At 38.8% G+C, this 20,483-nt stretch overlaps 1 protein-coding gene across 1 annotated transcript in view; it reads left to right on the top strand.

Moving 5' to 3' along the window:
* Positions 1-20,103, top strand: part of LOC125233228 — a 92,951-nt gene extending 72,848 nt beyond the window's left edge. The window contains exons 5-7 of the mRNA XM_048139146.1: positions 15,274-15,381; positions 16,987-17,156; positions 17,756-20,103. Of these exons, the coding sequence (XP_047995103.1) occupies positions 15,274-15,381; positions 16,987-17,156; positions 17,756-17,879 (402 nt within the window). The 3' untranslated portion in view covers positions 17,880-20,103. The remainder of the gene's footprint in view (positions 1-15,273; positions 15,382-16,986; positions 17,157-17,755) is intronic.
* Positions 20,104-20,483: the final 380 nt, after the last annotated feature.

The following is a 20,483-nucleotide window of genomic DNA, read 5'->3' as shown; positions in this document are numbered from 1 at the left end:
TTTTTAAGTGCATACGGTCGAAAAGTGGTAAACCACTTTTTGGCTGACTGTACAGGCAATAAAATGCAACTTCAAACGTGTGTATATTTTTATTGCTGAGTGTACCGCGGACAATCTACTCGGTATGCAGTATGTGCTGGTAGCTGAATAGCTTTGCGGAGAATGATCATGACCCAGCTGCATTTGAATGATGTCGACGAACTAAGAAAGTATAAGTACGTACTTGAAAAATAATGGTAACATTATTCTTAATAATAATATTGTCTTCGGTTACCGTGATCTACTCATGAAATAAAAGTATGGAAATGGATTATATCGCGTATGATCACATTATTCTTGCATTATTTTATCGCGTACATTATTCTTGCTTTATGTTCTTGATAACGAAATAGTTACATTACACTTCCTCCATGGAGACGATTGAAACGACCGATTTAATTTGCGCCAAATCAGACTTTTTCAGTAGGCTTCAAATGCTTCCTCTCTTCCACATTTCGTGATCCTATAGGGTCCAGAATTCCAGATGTTTGACACCACTTTCATAATATACACATCATAAATTATTTGACACCACCTTCATATACATACAGATTGTTCAACTAGGGAGCAAGGCCCACTGGTGGCCGAGCCGGGAATCGAACCCGGGTCTTCAGCTTACGCGGCTGGCGCGGGTGGGCCTTGCCGTTTTTTCTTTCGTGTATGATATCTATTTCAATTTATACAGATTGTTACTTAATAGCAAAGACATATATAAATCCGTATAGACGGATAAGGTCTAAGAAAAAAACGTACTTCAAAGCCGTAGAGAAAAAGGTACGGTGGCCTAGATGGCGATACACCTTTGGGGAACACTCGGCTAGATGGCGCTAATATTAATATTTGGCCTTAATTGTCAAAACTGAGGTTCAAAAGTTTTAAGCCTGTGTCGAGAGGGCAGTCTATGCACTGTGATTACACATTTTACTTTGACAGCAACTCTATAATACTCGATCCTCTTTGTTAACAGCGATTTTTAGATAACTCTCGATTTCTATACATTTATATTTCCTATGGTATTAGAAGCACTAGATTTAGATCTTTCTATTTCGTTGCATATTATTTATTTGCAATACATTACATTAGCATACGTCGAATAATATGCGATGCGATCGTGCGGTAAGAGATCGCCTCATTCCATATCCATTATTGTCTCTCTACGAGTCCAATTCTTTTCCGAAACAGTGAAAGAAGTCTATTGGAAATCCCATAAAAATAAGGAAAACGGGAAGATTTGAAGACGGACGTGTGGGAATGCTGCCGGAACAGTAACCTGCAGCTCCAACTCCAGGGAACTGGGCTGAATGAACACAACAAGTGATCGACAGCCCGCCTGCCTCCGGCCGGGCGTCCCTACACTACATCTACATCTACCCATAAAAATAAAATAATTTGCGAAAGCCAAATTCGGTTTAGCGCAACCGACCAATGTACCTATTGGTTGTAGTCTGACTCGCTCTAAAATCCGAAGGTACTACCTACTGAAAGCTGACCCTATGTACCTATACTGCGTGCGTAACCGAATGCACAAACGACCATGAAACGCTCACTATAATATCTATTCTCTTTCGTAGCTATCTATCTCTATCGCTCTTGCGTATTGGCGCGACAGAGCCAGACTACATTTCTGCGGCGATTCGGTGGCGTTTCGCGTCGCAGAAATGCCATTCGGCTACGGGGCCTGGTTTGAATGAGCCTTTATCTCGCTTAGCGATTGTAATATCAATTCTAATTAGAATAGTGTTATCAACCGGTTGTGTTTTGTGACGTCGTGCGGTCAGCGGTCACCACAAGTTGGTTGTCTAATTCACAACTTTCTTTCCGCCTGGAGCGTTGGCTTGTCCGAATCCGAAAGAAACAGACGTAAGAGTGAATTTGAATTTCGATTTTAAACAAGTGTTGTAATAATTACCCTCTGGCCCTTGGACCATGGCAATCCCCGACGAACTCGCGCGAAGGAATATATTTGTAAATAAATTAAAAAAATATACTTCTAACTAAAATTTAATACCTATTCTGTGAATGAAGATTTAAATGACCAACTACAGATATTCATATTCATATTCATTTCTTCCATTGTAAATCATGTTCATTTGTACATTTTGGTCACCTAGGTACATGATTACCCTGCTAGGGTGTACAATATTGGATTTTAAAACTAGCCTACTTCACATTAATAAATATGGACAATTTATGCATAAAATATTTACAACTATAAGCCGCGGTCCTGGGTGCGAATCCCGGTAAGGGCGTTTATTTGCGTGATGAGTGAGCACAGATATTTGTTCCCGAGTCATGGATGTTTTGTATGTATATAAGTATTTGTATTTTGGCATATTTGTCGTATTAAATTAAAAATGCAATGTGCAGGTTAATAAATGAATGGATTTTTTTATCACAATTTTAATAAATTCAAAATTTTGATAAGTATTTCAATAGCCATGTTTTAACTTGGTCCGACTCTATTGCTATTTGTTAACACAGTATAGGTACACACTTCCTACTGAAACATATACAAACATAACAAGTGTCAATCGTGTTGTTATCTAATTATCAGGCCGGGGGAAGAAAGCGACGCAACCGGACCAATGTATTGCGCAAGAGTGGATACCTGCACGAGCCGTGTGCCCATAATGCTATGAAGCCAAATTTGGCAAGTAATTAAATTAAAAACAATATCGGTCTTGGGTAAATAAATAATTATACGATATTATCACACAAATTACTAAGCTTGCGTTATGGGTACTTAAACAACGGTTATCGTACCCAGGGTTTCAAAGCAAGCAGGGTCCACTACCAATTAGGCACCAAACGAAAAATAGTGATTAACTTAATTATTTTACTGTTGAACTTAAAATAGTTATTTTTGAGCCCTTTGTTTTACTACAATAGGTATAGGAACTCCTATAAATAACGGTTGACTTTGCATTCATAAATAAATATCGATGGAAGACACATCACCTCAAACAATTATTTATTGTGCTTTTATGCTAATATGTTCTTCGGCTCATTCTAAATAGATATTTTTGGATTTCTGGCAGTAAATCGATTGCCGGAAGACCGCAAGTGTGCATTGGGAGCGTGCGAACTCACTTTCCAATAAAATACACTTTTTATAACTTTTATTTGGCTTGAAATATTTGTAGGTCAATGAAAATCTTTACTTAGAGCTGTCGTACGCATCGTTGTTATCGTCTGCACTTGTCTTCTTAACATGAAAGTTATATTTTACTAGCTTTTGCCCGCAGCTCCGCTCGCGTTAAATTCGAAAATTGCGGAATGCCCCATAAAAACGTCCTTCCCCCTTTTGGGAAGTGGGGGTTGGAAAGAGACAATAAGTAGCCTATGTCATAGGCTACTGACGTAATTTTTTGAGTGGAGATAGTTCTCCACTCAAAAAATTACGTCAATTCGTTGCTCCGTTTTGCCGTGAAAGACTGACAAACAAACAGACACACACACTTTCCCATTTATAATATTAGTATGGATATCACAGATGATTGTAGGTACATCAATAATAGATCAGAATATGTTTAATAGAATGAGGAAGCAAACTACCATTTTATCACACCGGGTGGCGCCACTATTAACCGCAGATAAAAAAAAAATAGAAGACAATAATTATTTATAATTAAAAGTCGCTGAATTAATGTAAGTCAGTTTGAACAGTACAAGTTGCAGTTACTTTATTTGCTTGTATACCTACAGATAACATTCTGTGTGAGGACTCCTCATCCTATATCAATTTGTTTTGAAAATATGTTTGAGCTCCATAAGTTTAATTATGAACGTATGACGTATGAATGTATTCGCGCGAAGACGTATGAAGGCCTTCAACCTTCATATCACAAATAAAATCTCCTCATTGTATCAATATTTCAATACTAATTAGCGTATTCATGGCATTGAACATAGGTTGGGAGAAAAATCGTCAAAGTTTAAAAAGAATTTTAAACAATAGCTAGCCTGTATAGACCGTCACTTTCAGCTGTCAGTCATTCATTATTTTGCATAGGTAGTAAATATTCACACACTTCACTTATTTGACGCGGAACATTCTATCGATTAAGTGTTAAAGATTCCTATTAGCACCATTGTCATCATAGAGACCTTTCATCCAATGTAAATGTCATTTGAAAACGTGACGTAAAATCAGGCTGCCGAAACGCTTAAAGTTTTGGTAAGCCTGATTTTTTATGACAATTTTAAACCGCGCCCCAAGCGGTACGTTTTGGAAACACCGCGCTTCTTTCTAAACAAATTGAAACGTTCTTGTAATCTTTAAAAATTGTTTCTCATCAGTATGGACATTTGTTTCTGCAATTAGTCGGAGAATAAAACCTGAGCCTATATCATGACATTTTGATGTTGTAGAATACGTCACTAAACTAACTTAAAAAAGTACAAAAAGAAATCATAACTTAACTCAAAGAATTAGCGTATACGTCACGGAGAACCTGAACAGTGTCCGTGCCTCCAAATGTTTACTTATTATCGTGTTTACTTACGCTATCAAGCAAAGTGTCTTAAAACATCAGAAACTCTTGGTTGGAGGCTCAGTCAATGTATAATGTATGTTTCAATGTATGTGTAACGCTGTGACGTCAATCGTCATCGCCCAAATCAATTGAATTTTACTTTTGTTGGTCTCTTTTTTTTCTGTCTTTTGTTTTCATCTAAGTTTCGTGACGCATTGGTTATAGAGGTACATACTGTTATGTCATGTAAACATGTTTTACTAATCCATACTAATATTATAAATGGGAAAATGTGTGTGTCTGTTTGTTTCTCCGTCTGTCACGGCAAAACGGAGCGACGTATTGACTTGATTTTATAAGTAGAGACATTTGAAGGTAAGAGGTGTTTCTAACGCGGGCAAAAGCTAGTAAATAATAAAATAATAAAACCTGCTAGCGTATTTCTTACTTTACAAGACTTGTAGGAGTTGGAAGGGTATCGTAGACGCTACGCTTACTGCTACGATCGCCTACGACGTAGCAGGATGACCTATTTTGTCTTAACACTTTCGCTACCAAGAACCCGACTGTCGGGCACACCGCTCGTAGAAGCGTAGCCGATTACATGGGTTTCCCCGTATGTAGCGAAAATGTCGTAGCGCCGCGTAGAGCCCGGTTTCGAAAGTGTTAAAGTTAATAAAGTATCTGCATGCAACTTTGAAGAATTCAATAAAGAATTATATGTGTGATCTGATTTTTATCACGAATATTAGGTATCCTTTAATATGTGTTTAGAGACATTTGAAGTGCCAAAATAATATAATAATACCTAAACGACATCGACACTGGTTTGTCTACAAAACGTATTCTGAATACCTACCGGTAACACGATGATGATTTTAATTTCTTGGAGAAAATGCTATAGATTTATTTTTTCAATCAGGCGATACAAATTCAATTCATGTAACAAACCCAAAATAGAACCCGAGAACAAGAAAGTTACATTTGAATTGTTTTCCGGATGTAGGTATGTTGCATTTTATTATAGGTACCTAAATAATATACCAAAGAGGATCGAGTTTTATAGAGAGTTACTGTCAAAGTAAAATGTGTAATCAAAGTGCATGGACTGCCATCTCTCGACACAGGCTAAAAACTTTTGAACCTCAATTTTGACAATTTGGCCCATACTCCTAGCTTGATATGTGTTAAAATGTCAAATATTAATATTAGCGCCATCTAGCCGAGCGTCCCCCAAAGGGGTAACGCCATTTAGGTCACCGTACCTTTTTCTCTATGGTTCTGAGGTACGTTTTTTTCTTAGACTTTATCTGCCTGTTGCCTTGATGTAACAAGCGACACTAACAATAACTAAGAAACTTTATTTTGTAAAACAAGTACAGTTGAAATTAAAATGTAAATACTACCCTGTCAAGTGTCTGTCAAATGTAGCCATTCATAAATCAGCTGTCCCGCCTCGTGTGCTAATGCCGGGAACCGAACCCCACGCAGGCTTTGTCCAAGCTATGTGAATAAATCATAAGGCTAATATACGACTAGTCAAATATTATAATGATAACGTCGTTTATAACGATTTGATACAGATGTCTCTTTACTTTTTAATCTCTATAGCACCGGGAATAAATAAGAAAAGATGACATGATACCAAGGTATTATCAGGCAGTCAACCAATAATATGTAATACTTTTTGAATTTTTTGACTGATTTCGTTTAAAAAGTTTGAACATATAAATACATTAGCATATAGCTCTAGTAAAGAGCCAGCATTGGGTGTAGATAGTAAACTAAAGTAAGATAAACTAAAGTATTATTTATAAGTTTATTGGCCGAAGCGTTTAGCGTAGGTCTACCGTTTGACTAGGACAATGACCAAATTATATTCTACTGATCGCAATTCTCAGCCGATTATTGTCGTGAAATTATGTAACAAAATTGTATTGATAAAAAATGGTCCATTCAATTTTAAGCGTACATAGTGCCCTAAAGAAAATTCCGAATATACTGTGATAATGATTCAAAAAAATATTTTCACTTTTACTTTTTCTATTCTTATAGTGAGGTTTACAGCTATCTACCTAGTTTTCCCCATTTCCTTCCAAACGGCTTTTAATCGTGTTTATCAACAATAGTTATTTGTTATACAAAGGGGCAAAGTTGTATTTTAACGCCGAGTGTGGAATTGAAAAACGAGCAAGAGAAAGGTTTCTATAGTTGAAGGATTCGAGAATAGAATCCTGAACTTGCGAGTTTTTTAACACACGAGAAGTAAAATACATTTGCACCCGAGTGTAACACAAAACTTTTCCCCTCACTATAGCGAGGAAACTACAACGCACAAAATGCGTTTATCACTGCTTCCAGTAGTTCCACAGGTGGTAAATCATCTTTATTACTAGATTCACCTACTTTTATCTATTTTAAAGCAGTTAATTTGACTTTATTCAAGGTCAAATTACTTTACCCACTAGTGGATAAAGTGCGTTTTTACCCGCTGGTATTAAAGGACAAAACACGTGTTTCCGAGCTAGTGAGGGGAAAAATAAATTACCTACACAGCACAGAACATTGCTTGCTCAAAACGCGTGAAAATCATTAATAAATTCAAAATTTCACCCAATTACAACCCAAACACATTTTTTAACTTCACTTTTTATAACAAACCAACATGAACTTTGCATATCAACATGAACTTTGATGCTCTAAACAAACTGTTCAAAATTGAAGTACCTATGTTACCAAAAAGAAGTTACTACGCTAATCACCGTACATAAGGCATTATTATAATTTTAACTTGTCTTAATATACCAACCTGCAGTCCAGCGAAAATAAACGTTGTTTATATTCTTTGAACGTTTACATTTGTTTTTCATACATGTGGGAAATAAAATCGCGAGTAAGTGTGCGCACGCGCACAAGGTCAGCCGGAAAGCGGGTCGCTTTCCTGATGAGACAATAGGAGGGAACGAGAGACACAATGGGAGGGAATGAGATGGAAATACTAATTGGATGGCCAATTGTAATTGTCATGAGTCATTATTAAGGCTTATGCACAGAAGAAAGCTTAGATGGCCAAAACGTCGCAGAGCATTTGAGAGTCACAAATTATAAAATTAGGTACCTTATTGTTAGTTGGTATGCATATTTTATATTTATAATACTTGAAAACATTCTCTAAGTATTTGTTACACTCAAGAAAAAAAACTAGTAGATATTTTACAGAAACGCTCGAGTTTCTAATAGTAGACTCTGTTGCCGCATACATATTCAACTAATATAATTAAAGAGAATTCTCTTGCAAGAGAGTGGCTCTATCATATTACTAATATTAATAAATCATTGCGTTCAATGCGTGATTTACGCTCAAAAATACGTGAATTTAGATTCGTTATTAAATGCGTATATAACTGGCACGGTCTAGAGGTGCCTTGTGTGCTAGGCTTCAACTATTTAGCCTTTAGGGTCAAGTGACAGGCAGGTCGATGACCTCAGGTTTTGCTACACTACAGCAGTTTGTATTTTGTATCCATGTAGTCATATATCTAATATTTACATAGATAAGCCACAGACAGCCATACCCATATTGTAGTAACATTCACATGCTACACCGTATATCCGAGTTTTTACATAAAATTTATTTCCCTCCACCACTCTGCTGCTAATAGGAACTACGAGCCACAGTGGCCATGTATGTATGTACCTACAACCTATAAAGGGTTAATTATTTCTCATTAGCTAAAGTGGCCACAGCCGGCGTTTTAAACTAAATAGCTGTCTAGAAAAAACTGCCAGTAACTTCCTTAATTGTGCATTCAAAGATTTAAAACCTGTTAAGCTGTTTAGTAAATCGGACAAAGAACAAACAGCCTGATCGAGCGATTACGGAGTTGTGAATGCAGTTATGTACCCAGGATTAGAAGGGCGTAAAAACCATCAAGATGCAGTTGTAGAAAGTCCTTTTAGGTTTGCGGTGTGGCCATTGTTGGTGGTAGGGCGTCTCCGGCGGTCCGCCTTGCGTCAAGGCTGCTACAGTTCTAATACAAACAAGGGTTCCTACGTAGAGATAAGCGGAGCGATTTGATTGTTTCTATTACCACTGCTTGTCTAACGTATCTACGGCAAACGGCCTCAGCAGAAAAGCCCATGCCCATAGGCCCATGTCTTTTACGAAAATGATGAAGCGAAATGGCATAACAGAAACGATGTTTTGTAAAATGTTATTACTTATACCTCTATTTTCCCCAACGTTAAAAAAAATGTTATACCTAAAATAAAATTAACAATGTCTTTGAACTAAACTGAACGAGGGAAGATACTATTGTATTTCATTTAAATAATTATACCTTACATAAGTCAGTGGTAGACGAATAATTTCAGTTGAAATCAACTAGATAACTGACTAGCTTCTGCGATGATATGTGCATAGAACATGAAGTAACCAAACAGTAAAGTAAAGAATGTCCAAGCTTGCTTATACCACCATACAACCAGCCTAATGTCGCGAACGGGTTTGGTATTTAGCTGAATAAGCCCGTATTCGTATCAAGGCGGTTCGGTTCGGCTCGAACGTTCGAGAGCGCAGGTACATGCCATTAGAACTAGATAGGCTACCCGGTTATGCGATGCCAAAACATTGCGCATCTCATCTTGTTGCGCAAACTCGGCATTCCAGCTTTCAGGACCGTGACTTAGTTGACCGTTGACTTTTTCAGACCCATTGAAACATTGTCAAATGAACAGTCTCCATGTCACTGCTGGGCAAAGGGCTCTCCCCTCGATTTCCAAGACCATCATCGAGTTCATCTTATCATTTCCGTTTATCTGCCACGCTCATGTCGCTCTACCGGCATCCACTTGGTATGTCATGTCATAACTTCGCAGAAAAATAGTTATTTGTTTTACAAGGGGGCAATGTTATTGTTTAACCGCACGTGCCAATATTGATACCCGAGCGAGCGAAAGATTCCAATATTGAACCGCGAGCGTAGCGAGTGGTTCAAAAAGTGTAATCTTGAGCGATGCGAGGGTTTCAAGGCACGTAGGTTAAACAAACTTTGCCACCAAGTGAAACAAAACTTTCACCACACCAACACGAACAAAATCCTGACTATAAAACATCAAACTAAATTAATTATATCAATTTATTCAATATTCATGATTCAAAATCATCATTTTATAGGTAAATTCTACCAGAGATATCAAGTCAAAATTTGTATGAAATTACTTTGCACTTTTGTGGATAAAATGCAATTTTGCTATCTGTTTTCGAATAGCAAAGTAAGCCTTTACATTATACAAATATGACTTATGTAATTGTACAATAAGTACAATAACTATATTTAATAACATTGTTATGCCATTTGACAACACCATTAGGACAGTTTGTACTCGTATTGTGAGAACATTTCTAATTTTTGTAAGTTCCTTCTATAACATAATTCCGCTGCGTGCTTGTTTTATATTTGGTTGTTGCAATTTCATAATATAAGTCTCAAAATGATCTAGGTAGGCAACTAACTAGGTCAAATACATTAATTTTATAATATATCATGACCACAATTTAAAATCATATTCAAACTAAAACAAAGAATTCAACCTATTGTTCTTTCTTTCCTAATATCAATCGCTTACTCGTTCATTTACTCATAAACTTAAATTTGGCAATATTTATCTAACCTTTTCGGCGAAGGTTAATCGTTATTTGATCTGTTTTATAAATATTAGTTCCAAATAATAATCTCAAAGAGAATGTGGTTGTGCGAAGCAATGTTAAGGTCAACTTCTCTTAAGACACTGAGATAGAATGCATTGTTTATAAACGCCGATGACCAAATCCAGTTTTAAGAATGTTACCTTAGATCTAAGTTAACCTGCAGCATTTTTGACTTATTGATTCATTCTGAGTTACGGGTAAGTTCGCAAACTGAAGGTTTTCGTAGAACGTATTTACTAGTAAACCTAGTTTTAGACTATCAATCATATTACGAATAAGTATTTCTACTTTCGACGCAACAACTAGAAATAATTTTACAAATTTTACTATTACACTATTATTTGATATTAAGGTAAAAAAACCATTGAGAAAGCATTACCAAATCGACAGGTGCACAAGAAGTTTTCTTTGGCACCCAGAGCTAATCACGGGAGGTCTACAAAACAACGAATGACCCTGTCTGGCTGTCTATCATTCTGCCAGTTTTGTTCTCACCGAATCCATTTAGTAACATTATCGTAAACCAATTGTTAATTCGTTACTTTTATTTTCCCAACAAAAACACTATGGTTTTGTAAGCTTCCTGGCCATTGTTAAAAGTGAAAGTTATGAAACTTGTTAATAATTGCCTTTTAAGATTATTAAAATTAATTGCATTAATGCTTTTACAAAACTGTTATGTAGCAGTTATACAACTGAAATTCAAACAAGTAAACAAACAACCCGGAAGTTTAGCCATGCCAGTTTATGCAGCAAATTAAAGTGACACAGCAGTATTAGCATAAGCCGGCGCATCACTAGTGACACTGACAAGTGACAGACGTGTCCCCTCCCTAGCCGGTTTGCGATCTCCTTGAAATTGTAAAGTGGGTATAAATCAGCTGCCATCGGTTGACAGCTCACTGTTGGATGCAATGGTTTCAAATACGGATGGCATGATAAAATAATGATAATGTTAAGATCAAATAGAAATCGATGACCGCCGACACGACTTGAACTAACGACCTATCTGAATTGGAGAGACATCGGTTCAGATGACATGCGATTTTAAAATGAATGCAGAAAGTAGTTACTAACGGTTCTCATGTCATGATTAAATTGATTAAGCCGATTTACGACTGATCTGATAGTTAAATTGAATTAGTAGAGACAATTAGAAGTTAGTAGAGACGGTTGAATGTCCTAAATATTATTTGGAAATTACTGCCCTCTTACTCAGTTCTCTGAAAAAGAGTCTTAGATGAAATACTATTTTACCTACTAGCTAAAACTCCTCTGCTCTTACGAATAACAACATATTCCAAATATTAAATTACCTACAATATACGTTTCGTAAACAACAAACTCGTGGCAAACAATGTAAAGCATGCGAGTGAGATTGGCGAAACCCTACATTCCCAATAGTTGTGCGCCCGCGCCTGCAAATTGCCTTGTTATGGCTATGGTCACGATTTGTTGTGATGTCAGAGCTGGCCAGATAAGTGCCATGTTCCAAATACTTAGTTCCAAATACTTAAAAGATGTGGAAGAAAGCTGCAGTCGTCATACTCAGGAAGCCGGGAAAGGACGCGTATACTACCCCAAAGTCCTACAGACCAATAGGATTGCTGCCGGTGCTGGGGAAAATATATGAAAAGATGCTTATAAATCGCATCAAACATCATATACTACCCAGGATCAGCACCCACCAGTTTGGTTTTATGCCCCAAAAAAGCACAGAAGATGCACTAGTTGCCCTCATAAAGCGCATCAAAACCAAAATAGCAGACAAGAAAATAGTCACCCTAGTCTCGCTGGACATTGAGGGGGCTTTTGACAGCGCTTGGTGGCCAGCGATAAAAACCAGACTGGCGGAGGAAAAGTGCCCAACCAACCTAAGAAGGGTAATCGGCAGCTACCTAAACGATAGAGAGGTGGAGGTAAGATACGCAGGAGCAACATTCAGGAGGAAAACTGAGAAAGGTTGCGTGCAAGGATCCATTGGAGGTCCAATCTTGTGGAATCTGCTAATAGACCCTCTCCTGAAGCAGATGGAGGATCGGGGGCTGTACTGCCAAGCGTTTGCGGATGACATTATACTGGTGTTTGACGGCAAAGAAGCTATAGAAATTGAGAGACAGGCCAATGCCGCCCTTGAACATGTTCGGGAGTGGGGTGTCAGGCATAAGCTAAAATTCGCTCCCCACAAAACCAATGCGATGGTAATCACCAAAAAGCTTAAGTATGACACACCACGCTTGAACATGGGAGGAGTCGGCATTGAAATGACTCCAGAAATAAAAATACTCGGGCTGACCGTAGACCATAAGTTAACATTTAACGCTCACGTCTCGCAAGTTTGTAAGAAAGCTGCAAATATATATAAACAATTAACGAGAGCAGCCCGCGTAAATTGGGGACTCAGCCCAGAGGTAATCCGCACAATATACACCACGGCGGTCGAGCCCGTGATCCTGTACGCTGCAGCAGCATGGGCACCAGCGGCCAGAAAACTTGAAGTCCGCAAAAAATTTAATGCCATCCAGAGAGGATACGCACAAAAAATGTGCAAGGCCTATCGGACTGCATCCCTAAACTCCACGCTCATACTTACAGGGACGCTCCCTCTAGATCTCCGGGTACTGGAGGCAGCGTCACTGTATGAAGCCAAAAAAGGAATCTCACCTCAATACCAGCTGGCTGATAGAGAAGTCGAAAAAATGGCACAAAAAATGTCGGCACCACATCCAGCAGAGCAAACCGGACTACAGTTCGAAAATCTGGAAGACGAGGAACAATACTCGCGTCACAGTGACTACGCAGTACGCATATTTACAGACGGGAGTAAGATTGAAGGCAAAGTGGGAGCGGCGCTGTCAATCTGGAAAGATGCCGGAGAAACCAGGGCCATCAAACTTACTCTCTCACCGTACTGTACAGTCTACCAAGCAGAACTGCTAGCAATAACCAAGGCCACAGAAGTCGCTCTGAAAAACAAAGAGACGAGTATCGGCATATACAGCGACTCAAGATCGGCACTACAGAGTGTGACCAACACAGGTTCCACCCACCCTCTGGCAGTCGAGGCCAGGAGCAATTTGAGAAATTGCAGACTTCAGAATAAAAATATATCCTTATTCTGGATAAAGGCACACGCAGGGTTGGTGGGTAATGAAAGAGCCGACGATCTCGCTAAAGACGCAGCCTTAAAAAGCAAGAAAAGGCCGGAGTACGACAAATGTCCCATATCGTATATCAAGCGAGAAATTCGTGCTGAAACCATAAAAGAATGGGAAAACAGGTACAAAATCGAAGAAACGGCCTCGACCACAAAAATTTTCTTTCCGAATGTGAAAACATCCCTCAGAACTGTGCGTAAAATCCAAATTGATGGAGTCACTACACAGCTGCTCACTGGCCATGGAGGATTCTCCTCATACTTGTACCGATTCAAGTGTAAGGAGGACCCTTCATGCATCTGCGAACCTGGGACAGAAGAAACTGTCCAGCATGTCATCCTAGATTGCCCCGTCTTTGCACTCCAAAGATTTAACTTAGAACAGTTATTGTGTATAGAGCTCAAGGCGAATAACTTGGCAGAAATTATAAAAAGTAAAGACAGATATATATTTTTAGATTATTGCAAGAAATTAGTAACTAAAGTAGTCAATAGAAACAAAGCATAGTAAGAGTATATGACTATATATATTTATATATATATAAGTATAATATACAAATTGTTAAACAGAATAGAAATAGATAAAATGCAGTACTAAAATAGAAAACTCCCTGTAATAATAAAACAAAGATATAAAGATGTAATGTAAATAAAATAAAGAAAAGTGTAAATTTCTTTCCCCCAAACGAATAAATAAATAAGGAACAAATTAGATAAGTAGTGTAGCTGAGAGCTCCCACTCAGATAAGTACGAAAGATGAAGAATGAATGAAAGATCAGTATGAAGCATGAATGTGCGAGCAGAAAAATAGCGAGAACTGGAATGAATGGAAATAGCTTAACACAGTCTCCGATCATGTTGGAGGAATAGAAAAAAAAAAAAAAAAAAAAAAAAAAAAAAATACTTAGTTTAGTCGGAATGTGAATCTCAACTTCCAATCACGTTAAAATGGCACGCGCGATATCGAATTATATAAAAAACAGTAAGATTTACGAAGCAAAAAGCAATTTCTAAGTTCTATTTTTAATGCCTATTTAATTATGGTGCCTTTGAACTGGCATAACCTCTCTGAGGGAGACTTACTGACATAAATAAAACGTGGCACTGCCGGAGTCTAATCTACATCCGAGGAACTTAGTAATGCTCGTCAGGTACATTTGAATGGAGGGCAATCCTACTGACACACAGACACGATTCTCAGCCGAATATCTTGAAAGTAAACGTGTACTTTAATTAGCTAGGCTTGAACAATGGTTTTTGGCCACCCCCTGTCGCTAAAATTGCTATCTGATCATTGTTCTAGAAGCTTTTACGTAGCACTTTGAACATTAACATTTTGGTGACATTAATGGTGCTCCCACACTGGGCTGTTATAATATAAATGTTATACAACATGGTGAGACAGGGACAGGGCAATTGCGCGCTGTCCCTGTTACAGCATGTCATATAACATTTATAACAGCCAGTGTGGGAGCACCATAACAGATTATAAAGGTGCTAATTAAGGAAATTCCTATGGCATGGAAAGGCAACATGGTGTACAAAACAAAACGTCATAGTTGGGCGTGTAAAAAAACTTGACTAAAGAATATATATCACTCTCACGTCTGTATTCTCGAAAAGGAGGCAGCTCATTGTAAATGCTACTCTTAACAATTTTATTCAGTGGTTGAAAGAAAACGAAATTGCGATATATCAGTGACGGGTTGTTAGGCCATCACCCAGGCTATTCTACTCACCCCACAAACGTCGTTTATTACGACACCCACGGGAAGAAAATGGGTTGTGAAATTTTTAACCCACACAGGCAACTGAAAATTAGATAAAATTAGATTTCACGAAATATCAATGAATTCATGTTATTAAACTATGATTATCTCCTTGTCCACAGCTGGGCCGCATGCCAGTGAGCGTGGTGGTGCCTCCACGCTACGCTACCCTACCGCTTCCTCCCGCGCCTTACGCTGCCGCGCCACTCTTCTATCCTGTACACGACGCAGTAAGTACACTACTCCAACTCTTCAACTACCGTAAGCTAGTACACCTGTAAGTACTGTAAGTAACTCTACGCTACCCTACCGCTTCCTCCCGCGCCTTACGCTGCCGCGCCACTCTTCTATCCTGTACACGACGCAGTAAGTACACTACTCCAACTCTTCACCTACCGTAAGTTAGTACACCTGTAAGTACTGTAAGTAACTCTACGCTACCCTACCGCTTCCTCCCGCGCCTTACGCTGCCGCGCCACTCTTCTATCCTGTACACGACGCAGTAAGTACACTACTCCAACTCTTCAACTACCGTAAGCTAGTACACCTGTAAGTACTGTAACTAACTCTACGCTACCCTGCCGCTTCCTCCCGCGCCTTACGCTGCCGCGCCACTCTTCTATCCTGTACACGACGCAGTAAGTACACTACTCCAACTCTTCAACTACCGTAAGCTAGTACACCTGTAAGTACTGTAAGTGACTCTACGCTACCCTGCCGCTTCCTCCCGCGCCTTACGCTGCCACGCCACTCTTCTATCTTGTACACGACGCAGTAAGTACACTACTCCAACTCTTCAACTACCGTAAGCTAGTACACCTGTAAGTACTGTAAGTGACTCTACGCTAAATTATTAACAAAAATTTACTCACTGTCAGTTTTGTGACGATAATTATTAAGCATGAAATTTCTATAAAAATATTGTTTTTGTGTTTATTACATAAACTTTAAGCAATAATCTACATTCAGAATGTGAAAAAAGGAAATTTTTTGACAGATTTTATGCTTAATTGTCGTCACAAAACTGACAGCGAGTTAATTTTGGTTAACGACTTACGCTAATTGGGGTGTCCCAAATTCTGAAAATGCCCTTCTATCCTGTACACGACGCGACGCGATATTTTTAGTCTTCAAACTCCTCAACTACCTACCTCGTCTGCAACTGGACCGCATGCCGAAAAGTGGTTGTAACTTCAGCGAAGAGAAACTCAACGGCAACGGTAATGGTTGCCACACTGCGTCTTCCTCATAAATCACTCCGACAGTTATAAGGACTTAGCTGAGTTTCTTACTGGAATTTTCTCGGCTAAGCTAGATTGTAGCATTTGTAGCGCACCAGCGACAAAACTCCCATCAGGCTTATTAACCTTCAGCGCTAGATCAGGTTGAGACAGATCAAGAGCTCAACAGCACGTGACACGTGACACTCCTTGAGTTGCAGGCGTCCATAGGTGACGGTAACCGCTTTCCATCAGGCGGACCGTATGCTTGTTTGCCACCGATGTAGTATTAAAAAAAACTGATTTGCACTGGAGCGTAAACTCTTTAGACGTGTTCCAGTATAGCAAGCATGATGCGGAACGGTCATGGATTTTCCACGCCACCATCCCTGATATAGTCATATCGCTCTACTGGCCACATACGATTTAGAGCCTAAGATTATAGGACAAACAATAGCACATCGTTGCTAGCTCTACCTATCGCACTTCTGTAGTGGCGCGTCAGAGCCAGACTGCGTCTGTGCGTTTCGATCATCACGCAGCGTCAACGATTGTTAATAAATGAAGAAGTCCTTAACGGCATAATGTATAATAATCTTCAATCGCTTATTCCAGCGACTCCGACGACGACGCTCGCCTCGCGACCCGCGCGAGCGCAGGCGGCGCGAGCGAGACCGAGACAGCCAGCTGACTCGTTCACTCGAGCGCATCCATCGCAAGAGACGCGCTGAGCGCGACCGCGTCTCCGACGAGCAACTGAAGAGGACATACACTGGGCTTGATAGGTGAGGACTTTATTGCAAGCGAGGCCTTGTCACCGAGTATCTTGTATTGCCGGTTGTTCACAGCTTTTCGGGAGACCTCGATCAGATATGATGAGGAATTGAGGATTAAAGTTTCGGAAAAATACTCACTCAACCTGATGAAGTCGAGACGACACCAGTTAAAGTGCAATGAAACCACACAAACAATGACCGGATAGAGAAAGAAAGAGTAAGAGTATCAATTCTTTTATGGCCTAGCTGTCTCGGGATCGAATCCCCGAGTGTCTAGCGTGACAGCCGGCATTTTTTTTCGGTTAGGCCCATTTGCACCAACCACTTAGCTTAGGGTCAAATTTCATATAAAATTGTGGGTTAACCCTCGGGCTAACCCTCCATTTTTGTTGGTGCAAGTGGCCCTTAGAAGAATAAAGGCCACTTGCACCATATAAAATGGAGGGTCAACCCGAGGGTAACCCACCACTTTATATGGAATTTGACAGATGACAGCCCACTAACCCTGAGTTAAGTGCAAGTGGGCCTAAGACAGTCATCTTTACTTCATTTGCTTATCCTATGACCTATCTATATTTGAAATATTTTTAAATGTTGTGTTTCTCCAGGGCATACGCCGAGCAGTTCATCGCCGTTTGCGACGAGAGCCGCCAGGCCGGCGAGCGACACGACTCCCTACCCAGCACGACTAGCGACTCCAGCCAGTCTCATTCCCACAGAGAGTCCATGTAGACTTGTAAAGGGTGCCAGCCGATTCGAGTACACGCGTAGCCGAATGCACAAACGCTCACGATAATATCTGTTTCGTTGCTATCTAATCGCTCTTGCGTACTGGCGCGACAGAGCCAGACTACATTTCTGCGGCGTTTCGGTGGCGTTTCGCGTCGCAGAAATTCCATTCGACTCCGTAGTCGCCAGGCTAAGGCCAGGCTAATTCTAACTTACCCTGATATCATTCGTGCATTTCCCTCGTGCTTGCGGTTTCGCTTGCGAGCAAAACGCACGATTACTGACATTTGAATTGGCCTGCTACACTGTTCGTTCATTCATTCGTACAGAGAGAACTTTACGCTGCGCTGACGACACAATACGACTGATTATAAGATGAACATTTAAGCAAAACTCGATGAGCGTCAAAAATCACATACCTACCTATCTAAATAGTATTTTAGTATGGTAATACTAAGAAGTTTCCAAATGCGGTAACAAATAAGTGAGTTGTCGTTGTCTCTTGACGACTTTTCATTATGCAATCCCAAGTTTCCTTAGGTATATTAAAATGTGCTTATGTTGCTTGGTTGGCACTTGGCAGTAAAATGGGAATAATCAGTACTTATACTTCTAGATTGCCCTTAACGACTAACTATTGTCACCTTATCACCGGTGTTGGGACTGATTTAAATACCTATTTAAATTTTTTTTATACCTTAACAATGCTTCTGATAAGCTATCCTTTAGTTTTGTTACTTGAATAATAAAATAACGTTTACTTGCGGCATTTACTCGTACGCTCTCATAGAGTTTCTGACAAAGTTTAATAACTTTCAGAAATTTCTACAAAGAGGGTACGACTTAAGTTTTGTGCCTCGGTATTTTTCTTAAATAAATCACAAACCTACGCAAGATTAGAGGCGCAATATTTATATCGTAAAATAAAATAAATTTGTAGTTTAGCTGTAACTTAAAGGTAAGTATAAGTAACGGCCTAGAGTTGTGGAAAGTTAGATCTGAAAGAAAAGTTGTAATTTAGATAATTATAACGACTCCAGTAGGTACTCAAATTATATCAATTTGGTGCACTAACTCTGTTACTAATGAAAAATTGAAGAAATTTCAAATTCGCAACAGGGTAAAGATATATTTCTTTTATTGATTTTACTTACGTTAGTAACTAAGTATTTAGTTTAATGCTAATTGTAAAAATACTCGTTTAGTAATTCTTACGCATATAACCTGGTTTATATACATTGTCATTTATTTACCATAATTTTCATTCAAAGTGCCTGTTAATTAACAGAAAAATATTTTGTTGGTGACCTTTTACCTTTAAAATCTTTAAATCGTTCAGACCCCAAATATTATTTTATGATTATCTAATAAAAGTTATAAAATTGATTTAATTAAACTCTACTCGTATTTCTGGTTCGTGCTGTCGCGTGATAAGAGTTTCGGGCTGTCCTTGTAAAAATGGCAATATATATTTAAAAAAAACTATCATTAGATGTACTAAGAATTACTTTTATACTTATTCATATGTTAGAGTAACCTTTACGATACATATCATACCAAACTAAACCCGATAGCTTTATGACTGTACATATATCGTTACTAAACACTTAACTTCACATCACTAAACTAAACGATTACCTAATCAATCGTAGAATAATCTGCATACGTGTGCGTATCTTAACGATCACTAAAATCCCGCACGTATTAGGGTAGGGATTCTATAGTCAACATCAAATACTGTACTTATATTTTAACTGTCAAGCAAGTAGCCAAATAGTATGTAGTGTGACTATTTAGCCACCTTGGTTGCTAGAATATTGTATATGTATATTATCGAGACCTAAGAACAAAATGTAACGGATAATTCCGGAAAATATTTTGCGATGACATTATGTATCCATTGATGCACCTCACTAACACACACATTGTCAAAGATCCTGTCTTAAGATCAATATCTTTTATCGTTTAATCTCTGCATATGATAATATGATAAAACAACCGTCAGCATAGCACGTACAGTAAACAGCAAAATTGGATGGCGAATTTATCAATGAATTTATTCATAATTTCTCCATGCAATATTGCAGCTCACTTTACATCGGTTGTATTTTACATACATACATACATACATACATACAATCACGCCTGTATCCCATGAAGGGGTAGGCAGAGCACATGAAACTACTCAAGTTTCAGTGCCACTTTTGGCAAATAAGGTGTTGGCAGAAAACGAAACAGTGACATTGCAGTGACAGGTTGCCAGCCTCTCGCCTACGCCACAATTTAACCCATATCCCACAGTCGCCTTCTACGACACCCACGGGAAGAAAGGGGTAGGTGAAATTCTTAACCCGTCACCACACGGGCAACCGGCACCGTTTTAATTTTAACCGGCACCGGACAGGGTTGTATTTTGTAAATAAAATATTCATTATTCAAGAAATATAATAAAAACAATGTCATGATGAACTCATGATAGGATGGGATCTCTGCTTCGATTTACTAACAAGCGCACAATACTTGTAAACTTGTTTTTATTCGTCAAAAGTCTGTGTTATACGATACTTTTAAGTCTTATTTATCTATTAGCTCGTAATTGACTATTGA

Source organism: Leguminivora glycinivorella, chromosome 14, assembly GCF_023078275.1.
Source record: "Leguminivora glycinivorella isolate SPB_JAAS2020 chromosome 14, LegGlyc_1.1, whole genome shotgun sequence".
In the NCBI taxonomy this organism is placed as follows: domain Eukaryota; kingdom Metazoa; phylum Arthropoda; class Insecta; order Lepidoptera; family Tortricidae; genus Leguminivora; species Leguminivora glycinivorella.
The sequence above is the reverse complement of the archived record's forward strand: the minus strand, read 5'-3'. Positions and strand labels throughout refer to the sequence as shown.